Raw genomic sequence first — 25,938 nt, 5'->3', positions numbered from 1 at the left:
ACATATCCTGAGGCCTAGAACATTTAAAAATGTTACATATTGTCAGTGAAATTGATAACTAATCACATGCTCTAAGATGAGGTAGACAGGGCACAGGACTGTGTATTGATGGAAGGGATGTTCTTGAGGTGAAAGCACTGGGCTGAAACTCAAGAGTTTTGAGTTTAATTCTTTACTTAGCCACAGAGTCCCTGTATGATTTTGGTCACCTATTCTCTTTATATGACTTAGTTGCTCATCTGAAAAATAGGCATACTACTACTCCCTTCCTCCTGCCCTTTACCTATCTAGCTTGTGAGCTCTTTGGGGCCAGGGGGACATACACTGTCTCTCACTGTACGTGTGTGCATGGCCTAGCACAATGGGACCCTGATCTCAGCTGTGGCCTCTAGGTGCTACTTTAATGTAAATGATAATCAATAATAATGATGGAGCAAACTATATCAATGCTGGTGCAATATACAATCAAACAGGTACGCTAAGCTAGGTTATTAAATTTATCTTCTATAAATGAAGCCAGTTTTCAGGGAAAGATGGGTAGATCAAAGTCCTATTTACCTGATGGCCTGGTAGTAGCAGTGCTAGCTTTCCCACATAGCTAGAGTGTCATTCAGTATAGCCTTTTAGGGTTCGCTGGCTCCTTTTCCTCCTAGAGATGGGAGAATAATTCGATTGCCCTGCTCATTCAGTCATTGGCCTCTCTCTGCAACTACAAAAAAGGATGCCATGAGGCGGTGCAAAATTTGATGGTGACCAGAAAGATGGCCTTGTAGAGCCTATTGAATTAGTGTTAAATACTTATAGCTGGCAGAGGGAAAACTGGGCTGCACTGAGCTTTCCAACTTATTTCATAAGTTTCTTGAGAAAAATGACTCATTTAGGATATTTCCTCAAAGAATTCCAAAGAAAACAACATGTCGAAGTTCATGGTAGACAATAGACAATAGACATGCTTTTCTGCAATCCTATTCTCACTTTTACGTAGTATCTCCGCACATAACAAGAAAAAAAACAAAAAAATACTTAAGATAAACCTGTCACCAAAGTTTCCACAGACTTAGCTTATCTGCCACACATATTTCTATACTATACTACAATATAATAGGCTGTTTATTTAGGTCCAGATTCTGATTCTTTTACACTTATAAATCCAGGATAACTCCACTGGGTTTAATGGAATTCAGATTTACACCAGTGTAACTGAGACTAGAAGCCATCCCACATACTTTATATGTAAGAGAGAGTATGTAAACTTAAAGTACACTTGTTTTATCTGAGGCTCAGAGTACATAATTATTAAAGATCTAAGGTCAGGTCCTGTCACTCTTTGTTCCTTGCTCCTTGATCAGTGGGACTCTTCGAAGAGTAAAGTACAATTCATTATAAAAGAAGTATGGCAGAATATAGCTATTAGTGAGAATGGAGAAATAAACATTTCTATGTGCTATTTTGTATTTAATTTCTTCATGCCTTTAAATAAGGTTGAAGCTCATTTTAATTTTTTTAAAAAGAACTTGCGAACCTGACAGAAGCTTCAGAGCTCAACATGTAAGGCAGCAGCTACATGTATTTGCATGTTCAAGTGTTGTAAATTGTCATTAGTGACCTGATTCAGTACCCAAACCCAAAGCTGAGACAGATTTTCAGATTAGCTAGTGCTCCAATATTTTTCCAAAGGGGACATTCCTCTTTGTAGACCTACGTTTCACCCATGCAATGATACAGTTGTATATACATACATGCTGTGCCTAGTGCCCTCCAGCTGAACCACAGTGCATAGTTCAGGAGACCCAGACAATAACCATCTGCCTTAAACAGATGGGATCAGGTAAAATGAATTCCCAAATTCTTCTAACCCTAAATACGAACTAAAGAAAGAAGCACATCTGAATATACAAAAAGTGCATTTTTATAAAAATGTAAAACAAATAGTGAACCATTCCAAGATTATACATTTCATTTCTCAGCATATAAATGAGGAGCATTCACTCTGGGCTGTTCATACATTTTACATTTAACAAACATCCATATGTCAAGTAGACCTCCACACTCTTCCCTGCTGGAGTTTTCTTCTTTCAACTTAGTAGGGAACATTTATGAACTTTATTCCACCAAATAAATCTAAGGAATAGATTTTGCTCAGGGCCTTTATTTTTTAATTTCAGAGAAATGAATCAATTTATGGTTCAGGCAGTCTTGTTATTAAGACGGCCGTACATCTGTGCAAAAAAAAACCCAACCTAATTCATTACACAATTTTATTAAAATATTTTTAGATTAAGCACTGGCTAATTTCTTTAGTTTTATAACTGTGAAAGTAGTCTTCTTAAGATCTTTATGTCAATCTAAAATTTTTAATGGGGATTGCAGAGTATACGTACAGAGCAATTTGATGATATGGAAAATACTTTGTATAGAGAAAGCTCAAAATCCCTTTCCTAATTACTTAAATACTTCCCTCCTTACTCAGGCAAAACTCCAGTTGCCACTGCTATCAGCTTTCCCTGAGTGAGGAGTGCTGGGCAAGATCCACAGTCTTTTAGAAATTAATATTCACTTTGCATGTATTGTGTCATGATCATACACACTGCTTCGTATTTCTTATATACTACAGAATATCAAGCTATGCTTTGCTAAAATAAGTCAAATTAATTTAGAAAATACTCCATCAAAAGAATTTACTGTGACAATTTACAATTTACCGTGACAATTTTGGTTTAAAGAGATATATTAATTTCTTAATTGGATACAGTAGTTGCATTTAAATAAATGACTAACTGGCAGAAATTTTTTATCAGTTTGTGAGATATTTCTTCTATATACAAGAAGGAACACTGACAGAATAGTAACGTCTTTTGAATAAGTGATAATTTTTTAAAAGGTATCCACTGTAATGTTAGTTTAAATATGATTTAAACAGAACTTTGATACAAATAATATTAATCTTAAACAAGCACTGAACTGTTTTTCCCTACCCCCTTTAGCCAATATGTAAACATTCTAGTCTTCTTCATCGGAGTAATGTTGTTTAAAGAGTTCTTGTTTATGTACTATATAGGATCTGTGTAGTTTGGTACATTTGTCATCTTTAACCCATTACCTATTTAGTGCAGTCTTTGAATTTATTTTTACAGTCTCCTGTTGTGTGTCTTGCTTTTCAGGGAGATGTCCCCTTTAATGTATATCTCTGTAGAAGAATGGATTATCTCACTGCATTCTGTGATCTCTTAGTTCATACAATAAGATGCAGACAATAAAATGCCTCCTTTTTCTGTCTGTCAGTTATCCACAATACTGACCTAGCCAGCTTAAAATCATGGAAAAGACCTTTTTTAAAATTGTGATGTGACACAGGGCATTGTACCAGAGATTGAAAGGAAGAAAGCCTGTTTAATTCACAGATAATACAATAGTAGTGCTTTTTAATGTCTTAGTGGCCACATATTCCCTGTTCATTGAACCATCCAAATTTACACTCATCTAGAGAAATATACATTTGATCAAATATTAGAAATGTTCTTAATAGACTTTCCCTCTTGAGCCCACATTTCAAATGCTGGTTCATAGAAGAAATGAGTTCACATAATAAATAAAGCATATGATGTATTTTAGGACTGAGGCATTGTCAGCTGTGTTGGAAAAAACAGTGCAAGATTTGTCTGCTCTGTAAGTTTCATTCAAGAAAGTTCTGTTAGTTCATTACTATAATGAATAACAGAAATCACATAAAACGTAAATAGAAAAAAATGTTACTTTATTATTTTAATTGGCAGCTACCCAGATAATGCAAATGAACACCAAGAGCCAAATTCTGCCCTCAGTTACAGTCTCACACATCACTGAAGGAGTGTAAGGGCTTCCCTTAAAAAAGGGAATGTGTCACCACATTTGTACCACATGTTCTTCAGATTTACAAATGTAACACTTTCTCAGATTTAGCACTCTCCTGGACTCGAAGGAACATGGCTATTAAATAATTTGACAAAATAAGCAACTTAGGTATATGCATCTGGCATCTTAAAATTGCATTTCATTCTGTTTTTATCCACTGGCAGGCGTTGGAAGTCTGAGTAGGTAGAATACTGAGCCACAAAAACATAAGAACAAAAATGGCTATAATGGGACAGACCAATGGTCCATGTAGCCCAGTCTCCTGTCTTCCAATGACGGCCAATGCCAGGTGCTTCATAGGGATTGAACAGAACAGAGCTATTCATGGAATGATCCATCCCCTGCCATCCAGGTCCAGCTCTGGCAGTCACAGATTTAGGAACACACCCAGCGCATGGTGTAGTGTCCCTGACCATCTTGGCTAATAGCTATTGATGGACCTATCTTCCATGAACGTATCTAATTTGTTTTGAACCTAGTTATACTTTTGGCCTTCTCAACATTCCCTGGCAATGAGTTTCACAGGTTGATTGTGTGTTTTGTGAAGAAGTACTTACTTATGTTTGTTTTAAAGTTGCTGCCTACTAATTTCATTGGGTGATCCCCAGGGCCAGATTAACTCTCCTGTGGGCTATTAGATTTTGTGGGGCCCCTAGGGGTTTGGAATGGGGGTGTGGGCTCAGGGCTGGGGCAGGGGATTGGGGTGCAGCTCCAGCTGGGGGGGGCTCTGGGGTGGGGACACGGATGGGACAGGGGGTTGGAGTGCAGCAGGAGGTTCGGGATGTGGGCTTTGGGCAGGAGTTTGGGTGCAGGAGGGTCTCAGGGCTGGGACGGGGGTTAGAGTGCAGGTGGGGGTGTGGAGTCTGGGAGGGAGTTTGGGTGCAGGGGGGAGCTACGGGCTAGGGTAGGGGTGCAGGAGGGGGTATGAGGTGCAGGTTCCAGCTGAGAGGTGCTTACCTCAGGCGGCTCCTGGTTGGTGGCGCAGCAGGGCTAAGGCAGGACCCTGCCTGCCCTGGCTCCGTGCTGCTCTGCTCCCTGATGTGGCTGGCGAGTCCGGACTCTAGGCAGAGGGGCCAGGCACTGGGGGCAGGGGCAGTGCACAGAGATTCCCTGAATGCCCTTCGCCTAGGGGCCTCAAGAGCACATCGGCGAGCTGTCACTCACGGCTCCAGCTTCGGGGGAGTGCCATGGGGGGGCGGGTGCTGAGGCTCGAGGACTGTCCGACCCATGGTGCAGAGACTTGCCACTGACCAGATGAAAGGAAGCAGAGGGCCACATCCTCCAGCCCCCTTAGCCCAAGGCCCTGGACTGCAGCCCCTAAAGTCCCTGCATTAATCCGGCCCTGGTGACCCCCAGTTCTTGTGCTATATGAAGAGGTAAATAATACTTCCTTATTCATTTTCTCCTCACCATTCATGATTTTCTAGACCTCTATCATATCCCACCATAATCATCTTTTTACTAAGACGAACAGTCCCAGTTTTTTTAATCTCTCCTCATATGGAGGCAGCGGAGAGGAGACCTTTGCATTTCTTTGCAAAAATCTCTGCCAGATGACCAATGGGCAACAATGATGGATTCCAAAGGAAATCCCATTCAGCATCACTGGCTGGAAGATATAGCTCTCATTTGGAAATCTTACAGGAAGAGTTAAAGTGGCATTAAAATGATGAAGGTCCCCAAGATTCTGTCTGCTTTAATGTTAGTTCTACTCAGACAAGCTACAGACAGACCTCACAGAAAAAGAAATGCGTGTGGAGTATGCCTTTGCTCCATTGGTACAGCATTAGATATTTTTGTCAAAGCCTGCCCTGCCTTAACATCACACAGTACACAGGGTTTTCCATTTGTTTGCCATGTATCATATTCCCAAAAGATTAGTCTTTTTCTAGTCAAGCAGTTTAAAACTAATCATGGTTGTTATTTTAATCTGTGCTCACCATTAAGAATTCTTGCAGAGCAATTTTACTTGTTACCGATTAAGATCTCCCAGTGGAAGTTTATGATTACAGCAAAAGCAACCTCATGAATACTTGGCACCTCCTTAGTTTACAAGCATTAAACCCATGAGCATAGAGACGTGCTAATACTCTAGATGACAGTATAGCAAAGTTATTTAAGAAAGCCTCTTTTTTAAAACTTGTCCTTAGAAAAATGCCATGGAGTCCATATACTGTCTCTCTCTCTCCATCTCTCAGGGTTTTACATCATTGTAGTATACATGTTTGGCTTTTGTTTTGTTTTGTTTCCTGATTGTACTCTTTGAAGTCTAGAACATCCCAAGACTTCCAAAAATTCTGGGACCAAGTTCCAATCCTGGTTCCATTCAAGTCAATAATAAAATTCTCACGGACATTAGCAGGAACAAGAGCAGACTCTTTTATACCTGGGAAAGCATACTATGCTTCAATACCAATTCTTTTTTCTGTTAAGGGAAAAAGTGAATTACAATTAGGGGCCCAAATGTCAATAATTCAAAATTAAGATCTACTGTTGCAATCGTTACACATTGATGTTAGTGATGCAAACCTGAGGGGTCACTGAGCAAAGACTGCAGGAGCAAACCCTTACTTTTCCAATTATTTCTTCATATTATTCTGCCCTTAAAATTATATATAGTAATAAACTTTAGCCAAATATGAAACAGCACTGGTTGACTACGTGAGAAAATACCAGTGCAGAGAAAAAAATCTTTTCTGTCCAAACTTTTGATACTATTTATAGGCCCAGGATGGAGTGGGAGGAGGGAATAAACCCTAAAATAATCCCAAATGTTCCAGTGCATGTTGATCTACTGAGACAAATTCATTACTGTGTAACCACTAAAATAGCTTCAATGGAGTTAAATCAGCGTTGAATTTGCCCTACCGTTTTTTTTTCCAAATAAGCCAGAGAAAAGTAAAACACAAAACAAAAAGTCATACAGACTTTTTTTTAAAAAAGAAACCCCACCTCAAAATATAATATTCCAGGGTTGTCACTATGTGTGCCACTGTGAAGACTATGACGTCTGTAGCGTCACTGTGAAGCCATGGAAACAGCAATAAGCATGGTGGAGGGCTCTTTTTGTTCAGCCTACCACTAGATTGAATTGTCACCGGGTTTTGTGATCTGTTACCATCCAATTTTAAGTTCTCAGTCCTTCTGACTTATGAATTACACCTATGCAAGTTGATGTTGATGTAGTCCCGTTTCAAACCGGACTGCGTTTATGCACTCTAGGTACCTTTTAGAGCACACCAACAGGGTCTACAGGGTGCACAGCTCTTTAGAGGACTCTACAAGTCCCACCCTCTCAGTCCAGCTCAGAGTGCAGGGACTAGTTTTCACATGCCCCAGTGCAACTGCCCCAGACTCCAGGGCCCAGGTAGGCTACTCAGATGACCAGACTTTTTCTATTTTTTCTCTCTGCTATGGCTCACGTGCCCCAAAGTTCACCCGCTACCACTGCAAGCATTACACACTATAACCTCATACATACATAGCTCCTCTCCACAGCATATATCACTCATTCAGCACCTGCACAAATCAACACAAATCTCCCAGAACAACAACACAATCAGCACACACAATAACCTCGAGCATCACACAGAAGCCTAGAATGTCTGAGTCAGTGTAAAGAGCTGGAAAAAGCTACAAGGATGATAGTTTTTGTTTAGAATATCATCAGGTTCAATCATCACTTGGATTCACGGCCTGTTACTGTCTAATCTTTAAGTTCCCAGCTATTTTTGTCTTTTTTTACACACGTGACTTTACAAATCATACCTGTGTGACAGCATGGACTTTCAGCTACTAGTGTGTGAGTGTGTGTACGTATCTTGTTTCAGATAGTGAATTTCTACCTTTACTGCTGTCTTAATTCTTCATATAACAATAAGCTGTCTGAGGTTCTTAGTGTAAGAAAACGGTGGTGGTCAAAAACAGCTGTACTTTCAGATACTGCTGAGGTAGCTCTGCTTATGCTTCTGAAGTTCTTTAGAAACTGAAAATCTGGAGGTCTCTTTTAGTAGCATGCTACGAAACATGACCTAAACATAACCAGTCCTCTTGGGAGTATGATTACAGCAATAAATTTCTATGTTCCACAACAGATGGCTATGCCACATGAAGAAAGTAAAATATATCAAGCTCTGTAAAATGAGAAGAAAAAGAAATTTCTGCTCCCACATCTAATTAAGTGCCTTTTAGTTTGCTGTTGTACATGTGGTACCATAGACATTCTATATGAGCGCAGTGACATCAGTTTTAGTCTCTTCTGTCTCAGACTGGTTGCTATAAATCAGCCCATGCTGTAAGCAGTGTTGAAGGAGCTAAATGTTCAGAATTTGTATCTGTCTTTTTTATTAGCTAGCCTAGAGTAAACCAGGGGCTATCGTTCAATGTCAGGTTCAATGCCCAATGACCCAATAGGTTAAAATTGTGGCAGCCACAAATCAAGGGCATAATGAAGTCTAAGAAGTGGTCTATGCTGATTTATTAGGGCATCTGTCTGACTCTAGACAATCTAGTACTGCTCTTGTATAGCATGAGCTATTCCCATGATCCTTAGCATATTACAGATCTCTCTCTTTTAAATCTATAATAAAGCATTCAAGATAGTCTATCGAAACCAGAGAGGATTTTTTTTATAGTATTCATTGTCATTCTTAAGTTTTTAATCTCAGTGTTACTCTGTAAACAATAATAAAAAGAAAGTGCTGACTTTAACTCTGCAAAGAACATTCAGTTTTCAGGACTAGCTGAATGTCAGTTCACAATTCAATAAAGTCCTTATATATCTGCTGGTTTTCAAGGAGTTTTTTCCATTTTCTTTATTCTACTATTCATTTCCATTTATTCATAATATTGTTATTCAGCTATAATGCTACTATTAACCTTCATTCTTAATCAAATGCATTTTACTGAATATTGTAATTTTACATGAAAACCCTTGTTTCTTCTGGTATAATAATTCAATTTTAAAAGAAAATGGGAACTGAATGGCCACAAACTTTTGTAGTCTAGCTTTAAAGGAGGCTAAACCCATGTCTGAAATGTTATTTTAATCCAATTTTATATCCCAGAGGACAGGAATGATCATCAGAGCAATGTGAAAATCCACCTTTTTTGAGTATACAGAGTTTTCAACTGAACAATCATTGGAACTTAATTATTCCTCTCCTAAGAGCAGGTTTGAGGTGCACTGGTTCAACCTATTTAAGAAAATTAAATTATACTTGTCTTCAGACTTAATGGAGGACTTCTCATATTCATGAACCTTCTATATGCAGAAAGAAAAAATAATCAAATATTGCATAAAAAAATATATGGATGGTAAATATTGCATCAGCTTCATCCCTGGTATAATTCGAGTGGCTTCACACTAGAGTTAGTTCAGATATAAATTTGGCTCCTATGCCTATACAAATGTGAGATTGTCAAGACTGATTCCCCACTCTGGCACTTCAAGTGCAGAAAGTGGGGGCCCTCAAGGATTCTAAAAATTAATACTGGCCACTCCAGGCTTGTACTAAACTCACAAGGGTACAGTGTTTCTCTGACCTTGGATGGGTAGATGCTGCCACCACCCAAGTTGAAAAACTCCTTTGAGAACTCAGGAAGGTGCACCTGGGAATTCCTTCCTGTGGGGTACCCTCAAGCCCTTTCACCCCCCACTTTCGGGGAAGAGCTAAGAAAAAAAAACAAAGAAAATAAGCTGTTGCCACCAGCTTATTAAACAACATGTGCACAAACCTCTTAGGACACAGAAACCCAATCCTGTTCTTAAAAAAGGTAAATTTTATTAAAACAAAAAGAAAGAAAATATATCTGAAAACTCAGACTATTGCTAGATTTTAAAAAAAACCACTTTTAAAGCATCAAAACAACTTTATTGAGGACCAGCTTAAAGGTTACAAGCAAAACAAAAGTTGGCAGCCAGTATCACGTGGAGTGTCCCAGGGGTCGGTCCTGGGGCCTTTTTGTTCAACATCTTTATTAATGATCCGGATGATGGGATGGATTGCACCCTCAGCAAGTTCACAGATGACACTAAGCTGGGGAGAGAGGTAGATATGCTGGAGGGTAGGGATAGGCTCCAGAGTGACCTAGACAAATTGGAGGATTGGGCCAAAAGAAATTTGATGAGATTTGACAAGGACAAGTACAGAGTCCTGCACTTAGGACAAAAGAATCCCATGCACCGCTACAGGCTGGGGACCAACTGGCTAAGCAGCAGTTCTGCGGAAAAGGATCTGGAGATTACAGTGGATGATGAGCTGGATACGAGTCAGCAGTTTGCCCTTGTTGCCAAGAAGGCTAACGGTATATTGGGCTGCATTAGTAGGAGCATTGCCAGTAGATCGAGGGAAGTGATTATTCCTCTCTATTTGGCACTGGTGAGGACACATCTGGAATATTGCATCCAGTTTTGGGCCCCCCACTACAGAAAGAATGTGGAAAAATTGGTAAGTGTCCAGTGAAGGGCAATGAAAATGATCGGGGGCTGGGGCACATGACTGATGAGGAGAGGCTGAGGGAACTAGGCTTGTTTAGTCTGCAGAAGAGAAGAGTGAGGGGGATTTGATAGCAGTCTTCAACTACCTGAAGGGGGGTTCCAAAGAGGATGGAGCTTGGATGTTCTCAGTGGTGGCAGAACAAGGAGCAATGGTCTCAAGTTGCAGTGTGGGAGGTCTAGGTTGGAGATGGAACCACTATTTCACCAGGAGGGTGGTGAAGCACTGGAATGGGTTACCTAGGGAGGTGGTGGAATTTCCATCCTTAGAGATTTTTAAGGCCCAGCTTGACAAAGCCGCAACTAGGATGATTTAGTTGGTGTTGGTCCTGCCTTGAGCAGGGGGTTGGACCAGATGACCTCCTGAGGTCTCTTCCAACCGTAATCTTCTATGATTCTATGAAAAAGCATTTGGGGTTAGCCCAGAGGAATCCATAAGCCATAAAGAGATAAAAGAAATAAACCTAATCTCATCTTCCTGGACATTGCTTGATCTGCTTACATATCTGGGGTTTCAAATAAGTAGCTTCTAGGTATGAGCTGATGATTTGTCACACGTGGTCCAAGTTTTTTACAGCATAGTTCTGCCCTGTTCCCTCTCTCCCCGAGAACAACACAAACAGACAAAGGGGAAGTTTTTTCCCATTTTTAAAAAAATTCTAGCCTTCCCATTGGCTCTTTTGGTCAGATGCCCACTCCCTTCCTTTTACCTGTGCAGGGAGACTTTTTAACCCTTTACAGGTAAAGCAAGTAGAGAACAACTACTAAGAGGGATTTTATAGCTAACTAGCTGGCTGGGTGTCCAGCCCCTTTCATTTATCACAGAGATAATGGATGCTCAAAAACTGTGCAGCAAATACAGCCTGCAAAGTGTTTTCCTCTAGCTACTTAGTTGTCACGTCATGTGTAACAACTACAAATCTACATAAATAAAAAAACTGGTGCAATTTCACAAACTAATAAAAATCTGACCAAATAAGTTATCCACTTATAGAGGGAATGATTCATCTAAAGTTAAATAGGATTTGTTGAGACAAAAGAAAAAAAATCAGAGAAAAAGCCTTTTGGGATGGTTGTGCCATTTTTTACCAGGGCAGCCCTGGGACAACCTACAGAGCACAATTCTTCAGAAAAAACAATACAGCACCAAAACCATTCATGTTGCAAGTTGTCACTTTTATGAATGATATTTCAGTAACTTTAGAGAGTTGCAAAAAAATGCATAGTAGTATGGCTTACATAATGGGGATGGGCCATGGTATTTGGCATCATTGGGAACACTTTAGTAAAACCATCCAAGTAAAGCTATCCAATCAAGTCGCAGGCACACATAGGGAAAATGTATTTAGAATTGAATAGCTACTTTATTGCAGCAGAATTAGGTAAATGGATAACTTATGAGATGATTACATTTTCTAAGGAAAACACATGCAGGGGAATTTTCAAAGTTCTCCTGCATCCAACTTGCCTAAGCACACAGAATTCGATGGGATTTTCAAGTGCTCGTGCACATTTCTCAGTTGATCAAGATGGAGCAGAAATCCCAGGCATATAGGTATATTATATATGGGTATATATTAGCAAATGTAAATCATCACTTTATAGATATGCAAATTGGGTCTGGACATCCAGTGGTAATCAATGTGAAAGCAGGAGATATGGAAAATGCTTACTAGAGCATCAAGACTGCCTCTTTTTCACCGAAGAGACAAGGTGGGTGAGGTAATATCTTTTATAGGACCAACTTCTGTTGGTGAGAGAGACAACCTTTCATTGCAGCAGGCTTGTTAACCATTGCTAGTTTGGGTTTTAGAACTCTGAATATCTTATGTTGCCATGTTATCACCACTTCACGGTCACTTATGTTACTCCTTTCATATTCCATTTGAAAGAGACTCCTATATTCAAGGAGACCAAACTGCCTGGTAAACCCACTCCAGTGAAACTGACGATAATTCTAAGCAGGGATAAGCATAGCAAATGCTTGGAAAACAGAGTATTTCCACAGACAGGGATACCTGCAGACATATTTAACAATCTTGACAGGCCATGGATATGTTTCCACTCCCAGAGCGACGACTTTATGTGTGGTTCACTATTATTTCATCTGTGGTTAAAACTCATGTGAGAGTTTAATGTTTGTGGGTGGGTATTTAACAGAAGTGCAGATCTGGAAGTTCAACACGTGTCCATCTTACCTAAAGTCAGCAGCAAAAACTATGGAATATCATATCTCTTTCCAAAACAAATATATGCATATAAATTGTACTTGCCTCCATAGGTTCCAGCGTTGCTCTTCTAGCTGAGTTACTAAGTGTTCTATGTATTTATTTGAGTCCATATACTCCTAAAAAGAAAAGGACCAAAATATTTGTTTTTCATATATATATATATATATATATATATATATATATAAAATAACATTTGTAAAATGTTGACTAACTAACAGAGATATTCTGTGAGGGTGAAGGACCAAATGGAATCCTACAACACATAAAACTTCCATTGACATAAAAAAGCAACATTAATGGAGGCTTATATTTGGGCTGGAAGAACCCTTTATAAAGCCAATTGTTATCACAGAATCTCAGGGTTGGAAGAGACCTCAGGAGATCATCTAGTCCAACCCCCTACTCAAAGCAGAACAAATCCCCAGTTTTTGGGTTTTTTTACACCAGTTCCCTAAATAGCCCCCTCAAGGATTGAACTCTTAACCCTGGGTTTAGCAAGCCAATACTCAAACCACTGAACTATCCCCCTTGAAATTATTGGAGAAGATGCATAGGTATCATGGTATGTATATGCATGAATCTGCACATTATATCCAGAATTCTCCTCCAAGTCTCTTGGTGGTAGGTTTTTGATCAGAGTTGGGGTAGATAATGTTTTCTCTTCAGGTCTTGGGGTTTCTGGCATAAAGCTGTGTCTGCTGGGCAACCATGATTTGACCCAAAGGTTAATTTTGTTGCTTGCATCACAGTTTGGAAACCTCAAAAACTGAATATCAAGCCAATTGAGCTCCAGGATCCTTTTTCAGTTCAACTTTTTCAGGTGCAATAACAGTATGATATTATCAGCCACATGAAAGCTACAGTACTTTTCGTCAAGTGCAATTTCAGATACAGAACAAAAATCATTGATCAATTATTTTTCTGTTGCTGAAATACCGTTGTCTGTTCTTTAAACAAAAATTTATTTCTCTAGAGAAACACTTACTTCAGCAATAGAAAAATAATTTTCCAGGATGAAAGTAACTCTAGAGTGATATTTATATAAAATATTTCAGAAAGACCCCACAGAATAACATATAGCATAATATGCTGTGTTACTGTGGCAGTAGCTTCAGTACAGCCATAGTACTTTTAATCTGACAGACTATCAACCATATGATTCTCTGGCAACATCTAATGAAAATTCCAACTTGGGTTTCTGGAGACAAAGGTTCTTCTTTTTATGGACTCACTGGCAAGCCCCATCCCTACCCTTGTGTACTACGGTTGCTTGTCTAGTATTATTTACTTTATGTGCATGTTGCCTAATGGCTGGTCTTTGTTCAGCCATTTATCTTAATAATTCAGCAATGGAAGGCGGTATTACAATGGGGACAGTACATTATCCCATCTCTCCGCAAGGTGACGATAAATGTCACAAGAATTCAACCATCATATTTTATGTATAAAATGTAGTTTCCATTTTCCAGGACTGAAATTGTTCTAAGCAACTGTGTAACATTATAGGGCTTAGCGTTGGGTGAGAATAGACGGTTCTCAGGAATACAGCTAAACTTTTAATAATTTTTGGATTTAAATAACAACAAAAGAAATAAAAGCAGCAAAGAATCCTGTGGCACCTTACAGACTAACAGACGTTTTGGAGCATGAGCTTTCGTAGGTGAATGAACCGGTGATGGTGTGGTTGATCTGGTTAGGTCCTGTGGTGTAGATATGTGGGCAGAGTTGGCATCGAGGTTTGTTGCATGGATTGGTTCCTGAGCTAGAGTTACTATGGTGTGGTGTGCAGTTACTGGTGAGAATATGTTTCAGGTTGGCAGGTTGTCTGTGGGTGAGGACTGGCCTGCCACCCAAGGCCTGTGAAAGTGTGGGATCATTGTCCAGGATGGGTTGTAGATCCCTGATGATGCGTTGTAGGGGTTTTAGCTGGGGACTGTATGTGATGGCCAGTGGAGTCCTGTTGGTTTCTTTCTTGGGTTTGTCTTGCAATAGGAGGCTTCTGGGTACACGTCTGGCTCTGTTGATCTGTTTCCTTATTTCCTCGTGCGGGTATTGTAGTTTTGAGAATGCTTGGTGGAGATTTTATAGGTGTTGGTCTCTGTCTGAGGGGTTAGAGCAGATGTGGTTGTACTTCAGTGCTTGGCTGTAGACAAGGATCATGTGATGTGCCCGGGATGGAAGCTGGAGTCATGAAGGTAGGCATAGCGGTCGGTAGGTTTTCGGTATAGGGTGGTGTTAATGTGACATGCATCTGACGAAGTGGTTATTCACTCACGAAAGCTCTTGCTCCAAAAAGTCTGTTAGTCTATAAGGTGCCACAGGATTCTTTGCTGCTTTTACAGATCCAGACTAACATGGCTACCCCTCTGAAACTTAACACCATGCAAGGCACTGCATTTAGCTGTATGGAGTGGAAATCCATCAATCTCATGAAGAAACTTGCACAAATACAGACAGATATCATCTTCCTTTCCAAATGCAAACGAATGGACATCATACCAAATGGACTAAAGGTAAAAAATCCACTGCTATCTACATACTACACAGACCACAGTGAGAGATTATGCCATACTCTATCAAAGAAACTGAGGAACCACCTGATCAGCATCCTATACAGCAACAGGAAAACATCAAAAAAGAGCTCTCCAACCTGGAGACTCTCATTAATAACCAAACTTCCATACAAACGGACTTCATTAAAATAAGACAGGAGATCTACATTACTCACTTCACCTCTCTACAAAGGAAAAGGGACTGTAAGCTGTCTAAACTCCTACCTGCCACATGGGGCCACAACCGTGGTACCCCTAACCCACCCAGCAATATCGTCAATCTATCCAACTACACACTCAGCCCAGAAGAAAAGTCTGTCCTATCTCGGGGACTCTCTTTCTGCCCTGCCACCGCCACCAACATGATACAGTTCTGCGGCGATCTGGAAGCCTACTTTCGCCGTCTCCGACTCAAAGAATACTTTCAGGACAACACTGAACAGCGCACTGATACACAGGTACCCTCCCACCAACAGCACAAGAAGAAGAACTCCACATGGACTCCTCCTGAGAGTCGAAATGACAGTCTGGACCTATACATTGAATGCTTCCACCGACGTGCACAGGCAGAAATTGTGGAAAAACAACATCGCTTGCCTCATAACCTAAGTCGTGCAGAACGCCATGCCATCCACAGCCTCAGAAACCACCCAGACATTATCATCAAAGAGGCTGATAAAGGAGGTGCTGTTGTCATCATGAACAGGTCTGACTACCAAAAGGAGGCCTCCAGACAACTCTCCAATACCAAATTCTACAGGCCACTTCCCTCAGATCTCACTGAGGAATACACTAAGAAACCACAGCATCTGCTCAGGACACTCCCTACACTAACACCGGAACAAATCAACATACCCTCAGAGCCCCGACCAGGGTTATTCTATCTACTACCCAAGATCCACAAACCCGGAAATCCTGGACTCCCCATCATCTCGGGCATTGGCACTCTCACTGAAGGACTGTCTGGATATGTGGACTTTCTACTCAGACCCTATGCCACCAGCACTCCCAGCTATATCCGTGACAGAAGAACTCCACATGGACTCCTCCTGAGAGTCGAAATGACAGTCTGGACCTATACATTGAATGCTTCTGCCAACGTGCACAGGCAGAAATTGTGGAAAAACAACATCGCTTGCCTCATAACCTAAGTCGTGCAGAACACCATGCACGTTCTACAACCCATCCTGAACAATGACCACACACTTTCACAGGCCTTGGGTGGCAGGCCAATCCTTGCCCACAGACAACCTGCCAACCTGAAACATATGCTCACCAGTAACTGCACACCGCACCATAGTAACTCTAGCTCAGGAACCAACCCATGCAACAAATCTCGATGCCAACTCTGCCCACATATCTACACCACAGGACCAAACCAGATCAGCCACACCATCACCAGTTCATTCACCTGCACGTCCACCAATGTAATATACGCCATCATATGCCAGCAACGCCCCTCTGTTATGTATATCGGCCAAACTGGACAGTCTCTACGGAAAAGGATAAATCGACACAAATTAGATATTAGGAATGGCAATATACAAAAACCTGTAGGAGAACACTTCAACCTCCCTGGCCACACTATAGCAGACCTTAAGGTGGCCATCCTGCAGCAAAAAAACTTCAGGACCAGACTTCAAAGAGAAACTGCTGAGCTTCAGTTCATCTGCAAATTTGACACCATCAGCTCAGGATTAAACAAAGACTGTGAATGGCTTGCCAACTACAGAACCAGTTTCTCCTCCCTTGGTTTTCACACCTCAACTGCTAGAACAGGGCCTCATCCTCCCTGATTGAACTAACCTCATTATCTCTAGCTTGCTTGCATATATATACCTGCCCCTGGAAATTTCCACCACATGCATCTCAAGAAGTGGGTATTCACCCATGAAAGCTCATGCTCCAAAATGTCTGTTAGTCTATAAGGTGCCACAGGATTCTTTGCTGCTTTTACAGATCCAGATTAACACGGCTACCCCTCCGATAAAAGAAATAAATTAAGGTAGAAACTATCCAATAGTAACAACTCAATATACAATTACAGATATGTAAGTATAGCAATAGTTATCCACAAACACCTATTTCTGGTTATGAAAAATTCAGTAGCATACAATCAAATAGATAACCATGTGATTACCAAAATAAATTGTGCACACGCTACTGTACATTTTTAATTGCAATTAATTCTCAGTAAAGGAGACTTCTTCAATTGCACCTCTGGCAACATAGATGGGGCCTGATGGTTAAGTCAATTGAAATAGTATTATTGGCAGGATTGCTACAATGAGAATATGATTAAATGTTCTAGCATATGTTTCTGCCCATGGTGATTATTTTGTTGTTCTAATAAAAAGCTACATTCACTCTTCAGAGGTTACACTGGTTGATGAAACAACAAAAATTCCTCTTATAGAAATTCTCTGAAGTAGGTAATAGTAGACACCTGTTCCATGCAAATGGAAACAATCTCAGTAATATTTTGTTGAAATTTGGCATTGGTTTTAAGGAACTTAATATTATGAAGCTTTCCACTAGTTTCCTTTTCTTTCCCAAATTTCTACCCCCAATAGTAGATTCCAAATATAAGGACAGATTATGCAGTCTTTACTTAACCAAACTTCCCTTGAACCAGATTTTGTGCTGTTACAATAATATAAAACTGGAGAAACTCCATCAACTCGGTGGCATTAATCTAGGTTTTACACCACTGCAATGGAAATCAGAATCTGACCCATTGGCTTTATCTTGGGTCCGTACTGTGTCTGTTTTAATAGAGTTAAATTTTGCATGAAGTACAGTCATCATGTAAATGAGATAGTGAGCTTTTCTGAAGCTAAACTGAGAAAAATCATTGTGTAGAATGTCTATGTTATGGCTTAGAAAAGCTACAGTATGCAATTGCATAATGATGATTACTTGTGGTACCAAGTTGTTTGAAACAAACTTCCTTGTAATGAATAGCTTTTACTAGATAACGTATAACAGAAATTAGTATTAATAACCCCTTTATCTCTTATTTTACTGTAATATGAATCACTCCCGGTTTATACTTGAGTGCATTTTGCCCTGCAGCCAAGAGAATCAATAGTTTTATTACACACAATTCTACTGCAATAATGTGAAAAGTTAATTTTGTAGCTATTTTTGTGAAAAATATGGTCAAGTGCACAAAGTCAATTGGGAAAAAGAAAATATATATTTATTTTGTATATTTTCTGCCTTAATGTCAAGTTCTTCCCATGGCAAACCTGAAATACGATTCAATTTCTACTCAGAGGTCTGCAAGCCAGCAGCAGATGATTTGTCAGTATGGCATGAAGATCAAGCACAACTCAAATATTCATTTTGTGGTTAGCAAAAACATCTCATCTGTGCTGTGACTAAAAGGGTCAACACAATGATTTGCTGTCAAAGACTCAAGTACTGTACTCCCAAACCTAGGTTTGCCCACTTTCCTACCTGCACATGTGACAGCAGTTGGATTTGGTCCCTATCTAGTACTAATCTATCTAACCCAAAGGTGGGCAAACTCCAGCCTGCAGGCTACATCAGGCCCACTGGATCATCCTGCCCAGCCCCCAAGCTCCTGGCCTGGGAGGCTAGCCCTTGACTCCTCCTCTTCTGTCTCCCCTCTCCCACAGCCTCAGTTCACTTGCTCTGCCACCACGCAATGCTCTGGACGGTGGGGCTGCGAGTTCCTGGGGCAGTGCTGCTGCAGAGCCCGGCCTAACCCAGTGCTCTGAGCTACGTGGTGGCAGCGTGGCCCAGCTTCAGCCGGGCAGTGCAGCTGTAGCGCCACCAGCCACCGGTGCTCCAGGCAGCGCGGTAAGGGGACAGGGAGCAGGGGAGGTTGGATAGAGGGCAGGGGCATTGGGAGTGGTGGTCAGGGGTGTGGGTGTGGATAGGGGTTGGGGCGGTCGGTGGGGAACAGGGGGTTAAATGGGGGCAGGGCTTCTCGGGGGGCAGTCAGGAAGGAGGGGGGGTTGGATGGGGCGGGAGTCCCAGGGGGGCAGATAGGAGGTGGGAGCAGGGCCACGACCCCCTCTCCTAACTGCCCCTCCATACAATTTACGATACCTGATGCAGCCCTCGGGCCAAAAAGGTTGCCCACCCTGATCTAACCACTCTGAACTGCTCTGGGATAGCAGTAGGAGTCAGCCTTTAAAAAAGTTTCACTTGAAAGAGAATCATTTCCAAATGCCATATTTATGCAGTGTAGTTGCAGCTGTTTCAGACCCAGGAAATTAGAGTGACAAGGTGGGTGAGGCAATATTTTTTATTAGACCAACTTCTGTTGATGAGAGAGACAAGCTTTCAAGCCACAAAGAGCTCTTCTTCTTCAAGTCTGGGAAAGGTACTCCAAACATCACAGTGAAATGCACGGTGGAACAGATTGTTTAGTGTAAGTAGTCAGCATACAGGTATAAATAATAGTGTGCATAACACCTTCAAAACAAAAGATGAGCCTGGAAGCTTAAATTCATAACTCTGCTAGACACTAAAAATCATGAATTGAACAGAGACACTGGACCTATTACAACAATATGTAACCCACTCACCCCTTCTTTGTTGTCCTATGACTCCAGACGGTTAACAGGCCACTCTGCCTTGAATAGTCCCTTAGTATATATGTGTTAACTACTTATGCTAAACAACCGTTCCACCTTAGCATTTAGCAGTGCCGCTTGAAGTACCTTTCCCAGAGCTGAAGAAGAGCTCTGTGTAGCTTGAAGGCTTGTCAAACAGAAGTTGGTCCAATGAAAGATATTATCTGACCCACCTTGTCTCTCTAAAGATCTAGTCATGACATGTTCAAAAATTATTTAATTGTGATCAGAATAGATCAAATTCTGTAGTCAAGAAAAAGCCATATGAACTTAAGTGGAAATTTTGCTGGAGAGAGAACTATATAACAGGATGTGGTTTCAGTAATAAAAGTACAAATAGACAAGGTAAGACTATTGTGGGAAGAACAAAAGCTGATCAGCCAGAAGGAGACCAATAATATTTACTGAGTCTTTGAGAAATTAATACAGTACTTGCCTTCTAATAAGAGACACTTGAAGAAGAGAAGCTTGAGGTATTTGATTTATCAGATAATGAACAGTCTAATTCATAAATGCCTGATCCAAAGCCCATTGAAGTCAACGGAAAGATGCCCATTGATTTCAGTGGGTTTTGGATCAGGTGTGATGCTGGCAGGCCATCTCTTGCCCAAGTTGCAGGCATTAGCTAAACACTAACAAACTTGTAACTGGAGAGCAGACCAATTCACCTCCACGTTAGTTTTGCTCAAATAGGTATTAGTTTTATAAGAATGTACTTAGTGTTTAGACTTTATGAAATGCTTGCAGGTTGCTGAATGCATTAAGCTCACTTGTCTGTATTCCATGGTATAAGAAAATATAGGTTTTGTTTTACAACTTTGAAAAGAACAGGAGTTCTTGTGGCACCTTAGAGATGAACAAATTTATTTGAGCATAAGATTTCATGGGCTACAGCCCACTTCATCGGATGCATAGAATGGAACATACAGTAAGAAGATATTTATATATACAGAGAACATGAAAAGGTGGAAGTACCCATACCAACTGTAAGAGGCTAATTAATTAAAGAGAAGCTATTATCAGCAGAGGAGAAAAACTTTTGAAGTGATAATCAAGCTGCCCCTTTTCGATCAGTTGACACAAAGGTGTGAGGATACTTTAACATAGGGAAATAGATTCAATTAGTGTAATGACCAAGCCATTCCCAGTCTCTGTTCAAACTTAAGTTAATGGTATCTAGTTTGCATATTAATTCAAGTTCAGCAGCTTCTCATTTGGGTCTGTTTTTGAAAATTTTTTGTTTTTGAAAAGGTTTGCTCCCAACTTGTGAAATCAGGCATAGGATTAGTTCCCACCGACCCATCCCCGCCAACCCAGAACTATCAAAATCAGATGGGCCATCAAGGAACATTGCAATACAAAGGATTCGTTACTGGACCTATCCGCACCTGCGAAGTGTTATGTGCAAGAAAGCTCAGTCATGTGGGCTTGGAGGCTGAATGAAGGAAATAAAACAAAACCACAGAAAAATTTCCCATCTTTTTGGTTGTTTGAACTCTGAGGATATGTCTACACTGTAATAGAAGCCCAGGGTTAGTGGGACTTGAGTCAGCCTACCTGTGCTAGGGAACCCTGGGCTTCAGTGTCTACACTGTATTTTAACCCTAGAATTTTCAGACTCATGCTGTAAAAAGCAACAAAGAGTCCTGTGGCACCTTAAAGACTAGCAGACGTATTGGAGCGTAAGCTTTTGTGGGTGAATACCCACTTTGTCAGCGTCTGACAAAGTGGGTATTCAGCCACGAAAGCTTATGCTCCAATATGTCTGTTAGTCTATAAGATGCCACAGGACTCTTTGTTGCTTTTTACGGATCCAGACTAACACGGCTACCCCTCTGATACTTGACTCATGCTCTAACCTAGGGCTTTGGCATCCACACCGCAGTGCACAGACCCAAGTCAAAGTAACCATATTCCAGAGTCCCTAGTGCCTCACTACCAAAATGTGGCCACTCTAGCCCTAGGATCATAGACTATATCATGTGCACCATGAGAAAACTTTACTGCCCACCCTGCACATTACCAGAAATCAGCTTGCTTTGCAAAAGGCTTGATCAGCTCACCCTCCATTGCAAGAGGGTCTCTGGCAGTGTGCTTGCAGATTGGTGGTCAGAACTGAATGGGTTAATGCTGACTTGAGCTGCTGCTGTTTGCAAAGGGGATGTGGCTTCCATTTTCAATAGAGTGGATAGCAAATTGTTGGGATAGAGAGGACTAAGGAAGTTATTCCATGGAATTGTGTGATACTTCCAGATGACTCCCAGGACCTGAGTCAAGTGAGGCTGCGTCTACACTGCAAAGCAATAAGGCTCAGACCCTGCAAAAAATATCCTTCCCGTAAGCACTAGAGAAGGAACACCAGTTACCGAGTAGTGACGAGAACCATTTAGATTAACATTACTGATACAAAAGCTATTTATAATCATTTTAGAAAAGTAGAATAGATAGTAGAGAAGGACCTGGAGAACTTTGATTTATTTTTTCAAATGCGGGCTATAATTTTGGGTGCCCAACTGCATTTCAGAGATTCTAAGCACCTCAACTTTAAACTGAGTCAATGGGATCAGGAGCTGCTCAATACTTCTGAAATTCAGTTATTAGCTATATGAAGCTCAGGACCCATAATTAGAGTCTACTTTTTAAAATCTAGTAGTGTTATATCACAACTTTGTTGGAAGGACATTTTTGCTTATTTGAAGCCAGGATTTCATCCACTGCATAAAGTCTCATATGATGGCACAAAACCATTTCATTTTATAGTAACACTTTCACTAATTGTGTAAAAATAACAGAAAATCCTAATAAAACTTCCCATTATCTAGTCTACCAGTCCCAGGTCTCAGTTAAATACTGGGGACAGCAAAAGATAAAACACGGACAGGAGTGAGGGTCATAGGGTCAAAAGCAGGGAGTCAGAGGGTGACAATGAGCCAAGATCCCTGGACAGTGCCCACTGCTCCTCGAAGGCATCCATGGAGTCAGTTGACCATGGGTGGCGGGTATAATAGGCCAGGGTACACTAACCTAAGTCTCCCCTGGTGCTGCCACGGCCGTCGGAGTTTTGGAGTGAAGTTTTTGATTTCTTATGCCCCATGCAGGTTCTGGGGCAGCTGAGGAGGCAGTATGTGCTATTCAGCTTCCCAGGTTCATCAGTAATCTCCCTGGGAAGCTGAGTAACACATCAGCCATCCTGGAACCTGCATGGTGCATATCAAAAGCTCAAGTTCTTCTCCTCGAAGAGAAGAAACAAGAGATTTTCCTATGGCGTGGCTGTGGGGCGGGAGAGGGGGCTCTGGCTGGCCCGGGGCTCCTCTGGACAAGGGGGTGGGACTTGAGGCTCCTCTGGGGTGGGGTTTCAGGGATGCAAGGGCTCTGGCCGTGGGGAGGATGAGGGACACATGTGGAAAGGGCAGAGCCAGAGGCTAGCCTCTCAGAAGGGGAGCTCCACCCGCCATCCATGCAGTGGACGTGGCCCAGAGGAATTCTGCCCAGAGACATGGTCTCTCCACTTCAGCTGAGTGAGCAGCCCTGGTTTGGTTGTTAGTTTGCCTCACAAATGGAAATGCTCATGTGCTAAAAGTTAAGCACATAGTTAAGTGCTTTGCTAAAGTAGGGCCAGTGGGCTCTGACCAATGTGGCAGTTGGGGTTAAGCCATCCCACTCCATCAGGAACTCTGCCATCCAGAGGCAATCTTGCCCAGCTACACTCTTTAAGGTAGTGCAGTGTGTACTGTCAGCTGTGGCAAGCCACAGCTTTGCTCACCAGTGAAGGAGGGGACAAGGATATAACTCCATCTCCTCCACCGCTTCCTAATCCACTTGTTGTGGCTAATCTAATGCCAGTTATTTCCCTGTGCACCCACCTGAGAACAAGGACTCAAAACTGTGATTGTCCCCTCTGAGGGTTTCAGGCCTGGCCCCATCACTGTCCTCCAGAGCAGGCCTAAGCTGGGCCAGAATGGCCCCTCCAATACAGCTGCTCCACCAATAACTCCACCTGGAGCATGAGTAGTGTAGAGGACCTTCTGGTGGTACTCTGCAGCATGGTGAATTTCACCCAGTAACATTGCCTTTTAAACCAACTAGGATAACTTCACAGTCGATCCAGAACTTCATGCTTCAGGGTATATGACTTTTGTCACCTGGGTGTTTGAAAGTTACAAAAGCAACAATTGTCCAGAAGCCTGGTGGCTTCATTTTCCTCAGAACTGTCAGGCGATTGTCCATTATCAAAGACATGGTCTACACTAGACACACTAGTTGCCTATTCCAACATGGCAAGTCCTAAAAGTCCTATTCTCCTAGGGAAATATTTAAAAAATAATAATAATGAAGTTAGTCAGTAGACTCTGTTGAAATTACCAATCTACAGTAGCAGAAGCCAGAAGTAGATAGTGATGCTGACCTGAGAGATGAAGACCTAAGCTATGATCCCATGTGGGGAGGCAGTAGTTCATCTTTGAAGGTCTTTGGAAAGCTGCCCTGGGGTTAAGCTCTAGTTCTGAGGACAGCTCCTCTGGAGAATATTATAATGTTTAAAAAAAATTATTTTTCATTATCATCCTGCTACATAAACTGCTGATGGAATAGGCTTTTTCCAACAGCCCCTGAGGATATTAGAGAGAGAGAGAGAGAGAGAGAGAGAGAGAGTACATGGCCCTGTCTGAATTGCATATTTTACATGTGTCCAAGTGTAGGAGAATGGGGGATTTAAGTGACATATCTGTTTAAGTGAGCTATTCAGCAGTGCACTAAAATAAATCACATGGAAAAAATATAAACATTCCTTGTATTAAGTATTTCTGTCACTTCCTTCAGCACTGCATCTGGTGCCAAACTGCCCACCGTTAGTGTTAAATAATGGCTATTGCTAAACAGTGCAAGCCAATGAAAGGAAGATCTTTTAAAATGGCTCTTTTCACCAATTTACTATTTTCCTATGTGATTTCAACATGGTAGTTTCACTGTTAATTTTATTAGCAATTAAAACCAAACTGCATATTTTAAAACTCTTTCAGTGGAGCAAGAAACTGGCAAGAGCCTTCTTCGCATGCTGTGTGCATTATGAACATTCTGGTGAAAACAGTAATGATGGCTTTAACAAATATGTTGAGCAGATTTCTTAATTGTTCAAAATTACTTAAGCCTGAGTGAACATTTCATATTAAATTTCAGCTGAAGTGATTAAAACTGATTTACCAACTCTTCTGAAGCCAGTTATTTTCATAAAAATCAGCTGGGTCTCATTTCTGCTGCTGCCTACTTTTGGCTTTGCACCCATTCAGATGTCACTAGCCACAGCAGAGTTTAATAAAGTCAGAAACAGCACAAGATAGTTAAAGGGATCCTGCAACCCTCAGTCTTGATGAGTAGACACAGTGAACTCAGTGGAACTACTCATGGAACTACAACTCAGCATGAGTTAGGATTGCAGGACAGAGGCCAGATTCTCAGCTGGGGTAACACAGTTCAATGGATTTATGCCACTCTATATCAGCTAAGGGTAACAAATTGGACATCGAGCAAGGCAGGAAGCTCAGGCCTGGACTCTTGCTTCCAGGGGTGCTGGAGAGTGGGTATTTTCTAATGGCACTTTGCCCTCATGTGCAGAAGTAATGAAGAAGGTGAGCAGCATATGGCTATGTACTGGCTAATTTAGGAGTGATCCTGACAAATTCTATCCAGATCTCTCATCTGGAGGAAATTTGTTGGAGAATAAACATACTTTTTTTGTTAACGGACACTGACAGTTTTGTTTGTTTTCTCTCCCTCACAGGCTTCACCTCTAGATATTATGTCTCTGAGATGGGCCTTTAGTAAGATGATCTGAAAATGGAGGAGGAGAAGGTGGTCAAAAAGGTAACGCAATTTACCAATTTATTCTGCTCACATTCATCAAATTAATTTTAACTTGATGATTTACCCTACAAATCCCTTCTTGCCCTCATCCTAATCATCGAAGAGTGTGATAAAAAAAAAAACCTCATAAAAAGCATTTACATAGGACACAGAACAGAGTTTCCCTACTGGTGCTACAGTGTGAAAGGGAGAAGCTAAAGAGGAAGAAATAGAAACATTTCAGCATCCCCAGAGGAATCCTGTTGCCATGGCTTATCCAGATGAAAAACAGAGGGCTGGCTCTTCAACTGCAATAAATA

The 25,938-nt window shown here is 41.2% G+C and overlaps 1 protein-coding gene across 1 annotated transcript in view; it reads right to left on the bottom strand.

Moving 5' to 3' along the window:
* The window catches only part of NCKAP5 (NCK associated protein 5), a 634,612-nt gene that overhangs the window by 398,326 nt on the left and 210,348 nt on the right, over window positions 1-25,938 (bottom strand). Inside the window, exon 3 of the mRNA XM_050915979.1 lies at window positions 12,657-12,734. Within this exon, the coding sequence (XP_050771936.1) occupies window positions 12,657-12,734 (78 nt within the window). The remainder of the gene's footprint in view (window positions 1-12,656; window positions 12,735-25,938) is intronic.

The sequence above is a fragment of the Gopherus flavomarginatus genome, chromosome 10 (assembly GCF_025201925.1).
Source record: "Gopherus flavomarginatus isolate rGopFla2 chromosome 10, rGopFla2.mat.asm, whole genome shotgun sequence".
Lineage (NCBI taxonomy): Eukaryota > Metazoa > Chordata > Testudines > Testudinidae > Gopherus > Gopherus flavomarginatus.
The sequence above is the reverse complement of the archived record's forward strand: the minus strand, read 5'-3'. Positions and strand labels throughout refer to the sequence as shown.